The 11,374-nt window shown below is 37.8% G+C and overlaps 1 protein-coding gene across 4 annotated transcripts; it reads left to right on the top strand.

The window, feature by feature from the left end:
* The first annotated feature begins 407 nt into the window (after window positions 1-407).
* On the top strand, window positions 408-9,927 carry LOC100244096 (DExH-box ATP-dependent RNA helicase DExH12). Of its 4 annotated transcripts, none has more exons than XR_785889.3 (5): window positions 408-539; window positions 931-3,914; window positions 5,933-6,322; window positions 6,432-9,681; window positions 9,803-9,927. XR_785889.3 is itself a non-coding variant. In XM_002266544.4 (4 exons), exons 2-4 carry the CDS (start codon window positions 954-956, stop codon window positions 9,612-9,614), a joined length of 6,534 nt encoding a protein of 2,177 aa, XP_002266580.1. In that variant the 5' UTR covers window positions 408-539; window positions 931-953; the 3' UTR covers window positions 9,615-9,927. The 4 variants fall into 4 exon arrangements, 2 of the variants coding, with proteins under 2 accessions (XP_002266580.1, XP_059593134.1); XR_785888.3 differs by having other exon boundaries at window positions 9,798-9,927; XM_002266544.4 differs by having other exon boundaries at window positions 6,432-9,927.
* The last annotated feature ends 1,447 nt before the right edge of the window (window positions 9,928-11,374 follow it).

Here is an 11,374-nt window from a genome sequence, read left to right as displayed (position 1 = left end):
GTTAGGGTTGTACAGTAAAATGATTTATTCGAACTACATGTAATGAAATTGTAATCGATATTCCTCGTTTATGTGCTAGAGGAGAAGATTGTCAGGCTAAGCCCTTGATCTAGCCCATGAAGCCCAAGGTGCTTTAAACCCATTTGTTCATCAATAACTTAAGCCCATTTACAATATATAAATGCAGGTATTTTTTTTTTTAATTGTAAAAAATGAGATAGTTTTTAGGTTGAAAAATATGGAAGGTTATATTTATAAATTTAAGATTATTTCGCCAATTAATTAAATAATCCTTAAATAAAAGTGTGACCTAGCAAATGAAGTTAAAAATATTTAAAAAAAAAAAAAAATGAAAACGAAAAAAGTCTCGGGGTATACTTATACCATATATAAAAGGAAAGTGAAAGACCGCACCCGGGGCTTAAATTTTTCTCTTCATTCTGAAGAGATTTTCTCCACATTCCTAACCCCTCGTCTTCTTCATTCGTTCTTTCCACTGCAACCTTAAACGCCGCCACAAATACGTCGACGCCGTGGCTGTGAGTATTATATTCCATCTGCAATTTCCTGGTTGGTTGTTTCAGTTGGTGTGAATTTTGTTTTAGCCTTTTTTGCAAAATAAAACCTAGCTAAACCCTAGGAATATTTATACTTCTTTCGGTTTCTACTGATCTTGTTATCATGATGGAATAAAAACTAGATAAACCCTCAGACCTGTAAAAAAATCTGTAGTTCAGTTGACGGGAATTTTGTTTTAGTAGTTTATAGACTGAAACCTCGTTAAAACCCTAGGGCATTTACATGTTCTTTCAATTTCTGAGGGTTTTTTTTTTATAGTAGTCTATTGAATAAAATCTAGTTAAACAAATGCTAAGCTTGAAATAGCTGGTTTTCATCTAAACACTGGATCTGCTTGTTGCTTTGATTTAGGGTTTTAAATTTGAGATATCGAGATGGCACATCTGGGTGGTGGTGCGGAAGCACATGCCAGATTCAAACAGTATGAATATCGAGCCAACTCCAGTCTTGTTCTAACTACTGACTCTCGTCCTCGCGACACCCATGAGCCCACTGGTGAGCCCGAATCGCTTTATGGAAAAATAGACCCTAAAACATTTGGGGATCGGGCTTACAGGGGAAGGCCACCTGAGTTGGATGAGAAGCTCAAGAAATCAAAGAGGAAAAAGGAACGTGAGCCACAAAATGCATCTGAACCTGTGCTGAGTCGGCAGAGCAAGAGGCGGCGCATTCAAGAAGAAAGTGTTCTATCTTCTACAGAAGAAGGTGTTTACCAGCCCAAGACTAAGGAAACTAGGGCTGCTTATGAGGCCATGCTCAGTGTTATTCAACAGCAACTGGGTGGGCAGCCATTGAATATAGTTAGTGGTGCTGCAGACGAGATATTAGCTGTCCTTAAAAATGAGACGGTTAAGAACCCTGACAAGAAAAAGGAGATCGAGAGACTGTTGAACCCAATACCAAACCATATATTTGATCAGTTGGTTTCAATTGGGAGGCTTATTACTGATTTTCAAGATGGTGGTGATGCTGCAGGACCTACTGCAGCTAATGGGGATGATGCTCTTGATGATGATGTAGGTGTTGCTGTTGAGTTTGAGGAGAATGAGGACGAAGAAGAGGAGAGTGATCTTGATATGGTCCAGGAAGATGAAGAGGAGGATGATGATGTGATGGAACAAAATGGTTCTGGGGCTATGCAGATGGGTGGTGGGATTGATGATGATGATATGCAAGAAGCGAATGAAGGTATGACTCTAAATGTTCAGGACATTGATGCATATTGGCTTCAGAGGAAGATCTCTCAGGCTTATGAACAACAGATTGACCCGCAACAGTGCCAGAAGCTTGCAGAAGAGGTACTTAAGATACTTGCTGAAGGTGATGACAGGGAAGTAGAAACTAAGCTTTTGGTGCATCTCCAGTTTGATAAGTTCAGTCTCATTAAGTTTCTCTTGAGGAATCGGCTGAAGATTGTGTGGTGTACCCGTTTGGCAAGGGCTGAAGACCAAGAAGAGAGGAAGAAGATCGAAGAAGAAATGACGGGTTCTGGTTCCGATTTGGCTGCTATTCTGGAGCAGTTGCATGCCACAAGGGCAACTGCTAAAGAGAGACAAAAGATCTTGGAGAAGAGCATTCGAGAAGAGGCTCGACGTTTAAAGGATGAGAGTGGTGGCGATGGGGACAGGGATAGGAGGGGGCCTGTTGATAGAGATGCAGAGAGTGGTTGGTTGAAGGGACAGCGTCAATTGCTTGATCTTGACGGCATTGCATTTCATCAAGGTGGTTTTTTGATGGCAAATAAGAAGTGTGAGCTGCCAACAGGGTCTTACCGACATCATAGTAAGGGATATGAAGAAGTTCACGTGCCAGCACTGAAGGCGGCAGCATTAGGACCAGGTGAAGAGTTAGTAAAGATATCAGCCATGCCAGACTGGGCACAACCTGCTTTCAAAGGGATGACCCAGTTGAACAGGGTGCAGAGTAAAGTCTATGAGACAGCTCTTTTTACAGCCGAGAATGTTCTATTATGTGCTCCCACTGGGGCAGGGAAAACTAATGTGGCAATGCTAACCATACTTCAGCAGATTGCATTGAATAGGAATGCAGATGGGTCATTCAATCACAGCAATTATAAGATTGTCTATGTGGCACCAATGAAAGCTCTTGTTGCCGAGGTGGTTGGTAATTTGTCTAATCGCCTGCAGCATTATGATGTCAAGGTGAAAGAGCTTAGTGGAGATCAGTCACTGACCCGTCAACAAATTGAGGAAACTCAAATAATTGTCACAACCCCAGAGAAGTGGGATATCATTACCAGAAAGTCAGGAGATCGCACCTATACACAACTTGTGAAACTTCTTATCGTTGATGAGATCCATCTTCTTCATGATAACAGAGGTCCTGTGCTGGAAAGTATTGTTGCAAGAACCGTTAGGCAAATTGAGACTACAAAAGAGCATATTCGGCTGGTTGGTTTATCAGCTACACTTCCTAACTATGAAGATGTGGCACTGTTTCTACGTGTTGATCTTAAAAAGGGATTGTTCCACTTTGACAATAGTTACAGACCTTGCCCTCTTGCTCAGCAGTACATTGGAATCACAGTAAAGAAACCCCTGCAGAGATTCCAGTTGATGAATGACGTCTGTTATGAAAAAGTTATGGCTGTGGCAGGAAAGCATCAAGTTCTTATTTTTGTCCACTCAAGGAAAGAAACAGCCAAAACAGCTCGTGCAATACGAGATACTGCACTTGCTAATGACACTCTTGGTCGATTCTTGAAAGAGGACAGTGCAAGCCGAGAGATTCTCCATAGCCATACTGAGTTGGTCAAGAACAATGACCTTAAAGACCTTTTGCCATATGGTTTTGCAATTCATCATGCTGGGATGGCTAGGGCAGATCGTCAGCTTGTTGAGGAACTTTTTGCTGATGGACATGTGCAGGTGTTGGTCTCCACGGCAACTCTTGCTTGGGGTGTCAATTTGCCCGCTCACACTGTCATTATCAAAGGGACCCAGATCTACAATCCAGAAAAAGGAGCATGGACTGAATTAAGCCCTCTGGATGTTATGCAGATGCTAGGTCGTGCAGGAAGGCCTCAATATGATTCTTATGGAGAAGGAATAATCATTACCGGCCACAGTGAACTGCAATACTATCTCTCTTTGATGAATCAACAGCTTCCTATTGAAAGTCAATTTGTCTCTAAACTGGCTGATCAGTTGAATGCAGAAATTGTTCTTGGAACTGTTCAAAATGCCAGAGAAGCCTGCAGTTGGATCGGGTACACCTACCTGTATGTTCGCATGTTACGAAATCCTACACTCTATGGTTTGTCACATGATGCTCTGACAAGAGATATAACCTTGGAGGAAAGGAGGGCCGATTTGGTAAGCATCATTAGCATCTTTTCAATTTATTTTTTTATATTATTCTGTTCCTGTCACTTTCTTTGCTGCTTATTCTTTCATTTGTTACCATTTACCTTTCCAGATTTACTGGTAGATCAGGTTGGAAATTTTATTGAATTTATTCTATTATTTCCAAATGAAGATAATGGAAATATAGGACAAACATGGGATATCACAACAATTAATACAAATTTGCCATTGCCATGTTGAAGCAACTTTAATGCAGAAAAGAAATGAAGAAACAGTTGTTCTGCCCTTAAGTTAAAGATTTTGAATGATTTCACCCCTCTCATCTCTTAAAAATATATTAAATGTTGGGCTGAGTGCACTCACTGCAATATTGTTTAGAATTATAATGAACTGAGGCGCCATTGGTTTTAACAGATAAAGCTTTTACGATTTTTTTCTTTCAGGAATTATGATATCCATTTATCTCTATGGATATTATACAGTGGAAGGTTAAAAAACATTACGACATATGTTCAGCTTATCCTTGGAAAACAAAAATCTTGGCAAACAAAATTCTTTTTTTTTTTTTTCTTCAGGGGAAATTTTCCTGGGATAAAATTTTCTGTAGAACACGTGGAGGCTAATTTATTTTTGGTGTGCAGTGACCCTATATTAGAAGCACAATATACCAAATGATATCTCTGCTATAAGATGCAATGCTAACAATAATAAAATGTTTGACTCAAATATAGGATTAGTGTTAGTGAGAGAGTGTGTTTTGTGTGCTTTTTTGAGGTGTTTCTGTTTTTTGTTTTGATATCCTTTGTGTACCTCCCTTGTAATTGGGGTGCGCCTCCTGCTCTTTGATTGGCGTATTTTATATATAATTGTTTGCCTATCAAACAAAAAAAATAAAAATTAGGATTAGCGTTTAGTAGACTATGTGAAGTGCATAGAGAAACAAGGGATTTGTCTCATTCAATAAAAATATACAGATAAGATCTATTCAAGTCATTATTTATTTCACCTCTGTAGGTTTGTGTTCTTTTCTGCTTTCTCGAAACCTATGCTGTAGTTACTGAATAACTGGATGGAAATCTTAGTTAAGGATCATATTTTTCTAGGTCTCTAACACTGCTTCTAGCTCTTGTGTGGGACATTTCAGCTCATAAAATGCATTCTATACTTTTGTTGGCTTTGATGAATATTCTTGACAAATAGAGAAATGGTATTCAGCTGTCCTAGACAAGGTTTTCATTTTTCATTTTTCCTTTTTTAAGTAAAAAAGAACAAACCATTTCATTGCATTGAAATAGTAAGTGTAAAGAAGGGTGAGACTATCCATGATTTGACCAAAAGAAGGAAATTAGGTCTATGATAGTCCGAAAAAGTGACTCCAGCTGCTGCTATAAAAAAAAGAGTAAATGGTTAAATCAAGATTTGATACAAGGAGGCAAAAAATCTCTTGCCAAAGAAACAAGATGCTTTGCTAAAGCATCTTACATGATTGGCTTAGTGGGGGTCCTGGCACAAAGAAAAATATAACTGTAAAGTAGTAACTACTATCAACCATTTGGCTATCAAATTTTTGTGAAGCTCTTGCTGTCTTAGTCATCGGATGTAACAATGGCAGAATCTTCTTTCACAAAGAGATTAAAAATTCCGAAAGCTTTAGCTTGCAACCGACTCTACCAAAAGGGCCAGAATCTATACTTGAATTCTGAAACCTTCTCCTGTAGGTTTTGAGAAGGGTCTTACCACTATACCAAAAATGCTTCTTCTGTACCCAGGTTTATTGTAGAAGCTTTGTTTTGTATTACTATTTGACCCATGGGAATTCAACTTGGTTCTATTCAGTGTTCCCATTTTTAACAAGTTTACTTATTTTATGATGACTTTCTTCTTGCTTTTAAGTATTCCTGCTCTGTCTTTCTGATACTCTATTCTTTGTTTGTTTGAACATGTGATGGTGGTTTCTTTTAATTTTCTACCATTGTTTTGTGATTATACCTATTATATATGTTGATATTGATCTAATGTTTTTGCAGATTCATTCCGCTGCAATCATCTTGGACAGAAATAACTTGGTTAAATATGATAGAAAAAGTGGATATTTCCAGGTCACAGACCTTGGCCGTATTGCTAGCTACTACTATATAACCCACGGGACAATATCGACATATAACGAGCATTTAAAGCCAACTATGGGTGATATTGAGCTTTGTCGGCTATTCTCGTTGAGTGAAGAATTTAAATATGTAACAGTGAGACAAGATGAGAAGATGGAACTAGCAAAGCTCTTAGATCGTGTTCCTATTCCCATCAAGGAAAGCCTGGAAGAACCTAGTGCCAAGATTAATGTTTTGCTCCAAGCATATATTTCACAGTTAAAGCTCGAAGGGCTTTCACTAACATCTGACATGGTGTTCATAACTCAGGTTTGTAGTTATCATGGATACATTTTTTTTCCTTCCATTTGTTATTCAATGTTGGATGGTGTTACTTCTGTTTGTTCATTGTGTGTTTTTTTTTCCCTCTCTTTGGTAGAGTGCGGGACGTCTTGTACGGGCTCTTTTTGAGATTGTGTTGAAAAGAGGATGGGCACAATTGACTGAGAAGGCTTTGAACTTGTGCAAAATGGTTAACAAGAGGATGTGGAGTGTCCAGACACCACTTCGCCAATTCAATGCAATTCCAAATGAAATTTTAATGAAATTGGAGAAGAAGGATCTTGCGTGGGAGAGGTATTATGACCTTTCATCACAGGAGTTAGGAGAGCTTATACGTTACCCTAAGATGGGCAGAACCCTTCACAAGTTCATTCACCAGTTCCCAAAGCTTGACCTTGCAGCACATGTTCAGCCAATTACTCGTACTGTTCTTAGGGTGGAGCTCACTATCACACCAGATTTTCAGTGGGAGGATAAAGTCCATGGGTTCGTGGAACCTTTTTGGGTTATTGTAGAAGATAATGATGGGGAATATATTCTTCATCATGAGTATTTTATGATGAAGAAGCAGTATATTGATGAAGTCCACACTCTGAACTTCACAGTGCCGATCTATGAACCATTGCCTCCTCAGTATTTCATTCGTGTTGTGTCGGACAGATGGCTTGGGTCACAGTCTGTTTTGCCTGTTTCCTTTAGGCACCTTATTTTACCAGAAAAGTATCCACCACCAACAGAGCTGTTGGATTTGCAACCGCTGCCTGTGACTGCATTAAGAAATCCATCATATGAAGCCCTTTATCAAGAATTTAAGCACTTTAATCCTATCCAAACTCAGGTTTTCACTGTCTTGTACAATACGGATGACAATGTTTTAGTTGCAGCACCTACAGGGAGTGGGAAGACAATATGCGCAGAGTTTGCTATTTTGAGAAACCATCAAAAAGGATCTGAGAGTATAGTGCGTGCTGTTTATATTGCTCCCATTGAAGCTCTCGCTAAGGAACGGTATCGTGATTGGGAAAGGAAGTTTGGAAGAGGTCTTGGAATGCGAGTGGTTGAATTAACGGGGGAAACAGCAACTGACTTGAAACTGCTTGAGAGAGGTCAAGTAATAATCAGCACCCCTGAGAAGTGGGATGCTTTATCTCGCCGCTGGAAACAGCGGAAGCATGTTCAACAGGTTAGTCTCTTCATTATTGATGAGCTCCACTTGATCGGGGGGCAAGGTGGTCCTGTCTTGGAGGTGATAGTCTCTAGGATGAGATATATTGCGAGTCAGGGTGAGAACAAGATCCGTATTGTGGCTCTGTCAACTTCTCTAGCAAATGCCAAGGATCTTGGGGAATGGATAGGGGCTACATCTCATGGCCTTTTCAACTTCCCTCCTGGTGTGCGTCCTGTGCCCCTGGAAATACACATTCAGGGAGTTGATATAGCTAATTTTGAAGCGAGGATGCAAGCAATGACAAAACCAACATATACTGCAATTGTGCAACATGCCAAGAATAGAAAACCTGCTATTGTGTTTGTGCCTACAAGGAAGCATGTACGACTTACTGCTGTGGATTTGACGACATACTCTAGTGCAGATGGTGGAGAGAACCCTACATTTCTCTTACGGTCTCCAGAAGAACTAGAGCCTTTTGTTGGCAAGATTCAAGAAGAAATGTTGAGGGCCACTCTACGTCATGGAGTGGGTTATTTGCATGAGGGCTTAACTGGTATGGATCAGGAAGTTGTGTCACAGCTGTTTGAAGCTGGGTGGATTCAGGTTTGTGTTATGAGTAGTTCATTATGCTGGGGAGTGCCATTGTCAGCTCATTTGGTGGTCGTAATGGGAACCCAGTATTATGATGGGCGCGAAAATGCTCACACTGATTACCCAGTTACTGATCTGTTACAGATGATGGGCCATGCCAGTCGACCTCTATTAGATAATTCTGGGAAATGTGTCATCCTCTGTCATGCCCCTCGTAAAGAATACTACAAGAAGTTCTTGTATGAAGCATTCCCAGTTGAAAGTCATTTGCAGCACTACCTGCATGATAATTTGAATGCTGAAATAGTTGTTGGAGTCATTGAGAACAAGCAAGATGCTGTGGATTATCTCACTTGGACATTCATGTATAGGAGGCTCACTCAAAATCCAAACTACTACAATCTTCAGGGAGTTAGTCACAGGCATCTTTCTGATCACCTTTCAGAAAGTGTAGAGAACACATTGAGTGATTTGGAAGCAAGTAAATGTGTTGCAATCGAGGATGACATGGACCTCTCACCGTTGAACCTTGGCATGATAGCATCATATTATTATATCAGCTACACTACCATAGAGCGTTTTAGTTCTTCTTTGACTTCCAAAACAAAGATGAAGGGTCTTCTTGAGATTCTCGCTTCTGCATCAGAGTATGCACAAATTCCAATACGACCAGGGGAGGAAGATTTGATTCGAAGGTTGATTAATCATCAGAGGTTCTCTTTTGAAAATCCTAAATGCACAGATCCACATATAAAGGCAAATGCGCTGCTTCAAGCTCACTTCTCGCGGCAAATTGTGGGTGGGAATCTAGCATTGGACCAGCGAGAGGTGCTCCTTTCTGCTGGTAGATTGCTTCAAGCAATGGTTGATGTCATTTCCAGCAACGGGTGGCTCAACCTGGCTCTTCTTGCTATGGAGGTGAGCCAAATGGTGACACAGGGCATGTGGGAGCGTGATTCCATGCTTCTGCAGCTTCCACACTTCACAAAGGACTTGGCTAAGAGATGCCAGGAAAACCCTGGCAAAAGTATAGAAACAGTCTTTGATTTGGTGGAGATGGAGGATGACGAGAGGCGGGAGCTCTTGCAGATGTCAGATTCACAGTTGCTGGATATTGCAAGGTTCTGCAACCGCTTCCCCAACATTGATATCACATATGAGGTGCTAGACAGTGAAAACTTGAGGGCTGGGGATGATATCACATTGCAAGTCATGCTCGAACGGGATCTTGAAGGGAGAACAGAAGTGGGATCAGTGGATGCCCCCAGGTATCCTAAAGCCAAAGAAGAAGGATGGTGGCTTGTCGTGGGTGACACCAAAAGCAACCAATTGCTGGCTATCAAGAGGGTTGCCTTGCAGAGAAAGTCGAAAGTGAAACTTGAATTTGCCGTGCCTGCAGAAGCTGGAAGGAAGTCGTATACTCTCTATTTCATGTGCGACTCATATCTGGGTTGTGACCAGGAATATAGCTTTTCTGTCGACGTCATGGATGCTTCTGGCCCTGAAGAAGACAGTTGAAGAGAATGAGTGACACAAGCTGTGGATTTTTCAACTCGGTGGAGACGATTGCACCCAAACACAAAAGGTATCACCTTGTTTAGTAAATCCGATGGCATTCCAGTTTTAACTTTTATTGTTTCTTGCTCCTGCTACCCCTAAAATTCTCATGACTCTCTAAAATGTTACGTTGTTATTTTGAAGTGCAGCAGTATGTTAGTGTAAACGAGAACTAGACGTTTCAGAAGCAGTTGTAAGATGTGGTGCAAGTCTAAACCAATTTGTGGGGTTGAAGCAAATTTTCTTGGTTAAATTTTACAAGTTAGTTTTCTTTTATGGTTGTTATCAAGGATGTCCAGGGCTAATGTCAAAGTCTACATGCACCACTTGATATATAAAGTCCATTTGGTAGTGATTGGAGGAAATCTTTAGAAAGGTAGAAACACTTTTTAAAATTTGTCAAATATATTCATAATTTATAACTTTATGGGAGACAAAAAGAAACAACAACGATAAGGACCTGTTTGTATATTGTTTTAGAAAGCAGTTTTTTATTCTCTAGAATTAAAAAAAAAAAAAAAACAGATGTTTGATAATTAAAAAATAGAAAATGGTTTTATTGTTCTCAAAACAAAAAAAGAAGAAGATATTTTTAGATATTTTTTTTAATTGTTTTAAAAAAATAGTTATATGAATATGGAGAAGGATTAAAAATATGATACTACAAGAAAATGTTATTTTCAAAACATATTTAATGATATAAAAAATACTTTTAAAACATTTCAACCATAAATAGACTTTTGTTTTTTCTATTCCTAAATCGTAGGGATGACAATTCATGTTGGTGGGTCTGTGTTTATATTTTGTCAATATTTAGGTATTCTACTACATAGCTCAATTCAAACCTAACACGAATAATAATCATGTAAAAATAAATTTAAAATGTGTCAAATATATGCTAAATAGTTTTAAAATATAATTAGATTAATAACAAGATTACTAAATAGGTCAATATGGGTCAAATTCATGTTACGTAGGTTGACATAAAAATTACCTACTTATTTATTAAACTGGTTATGATCCCGCCTAATTGTTTGAGAACCTTTTTTTTTTATAGAATTATTCTTGATTAAACATAGGTTTTTTTATTTTTTTTTAGGAATAAAATTTTATTTGAAAACTCAAATATGAAGTATAGTTTTCAAATAAATATTTTGTAAGTTTATATATATTTTCAAATATGACAAATAGTTTTCCTACTTATTCTTGATAAATATATTATAAGCTTAACTTTATATTTTTATTTTTTCCACCATATTAAAATAATTGAAAATATTTTAAATTTATTTCAAAAAATAATTTTTTTCAGAATATATATATATATATATATATATTACAAATAAAATAAAATAAATAAATTTTGTCAACCATGGTTTTTGTTATAAAAAATCTAAAATTGTTTTAAGAATGGTTTCGTAGAATGTATTTGATTTATAAAATTTATTTTTTAAAGAATTATTAAATATACCTCCATAATTTTATTTTATTTTTACATAAAATATCTTCTTTTTTTTTTTTTTTTTAATTATAATACAAAATAAATTTATAGGATTATTATTTTACTAAATTTGAAACCAAATATGGTTTCATGTATTTATATTAAAAATATGAATGAAGTTAATCCTTACTTTTTTTTTTTTTTTTTGAAATAAGAAGTGTTTTGAAAAATATTAACTCATGTATAAGATGCCAAAATTATTAAATACTTATCTTAAAAATGT

The sequence above is a fragment of the Vitis vinifera genome, chromosome 5, assembly GCF_030704535.1.
Source record: "Vitis vinifera cultivar Pinot Noir 40024 chromosome 5, ASM3070453v1".
Classification (NCBI taxonomy): domain Eukaryota; kingdom Viridiplantae; phylum Streptophyta; class Magnoliopsida; order Vitales; family Vitaceae; genus Vitis; species Vitis vinifera.
This window is presented reverse-complemented; position numbering and strand designations above follow the sequence as displayed.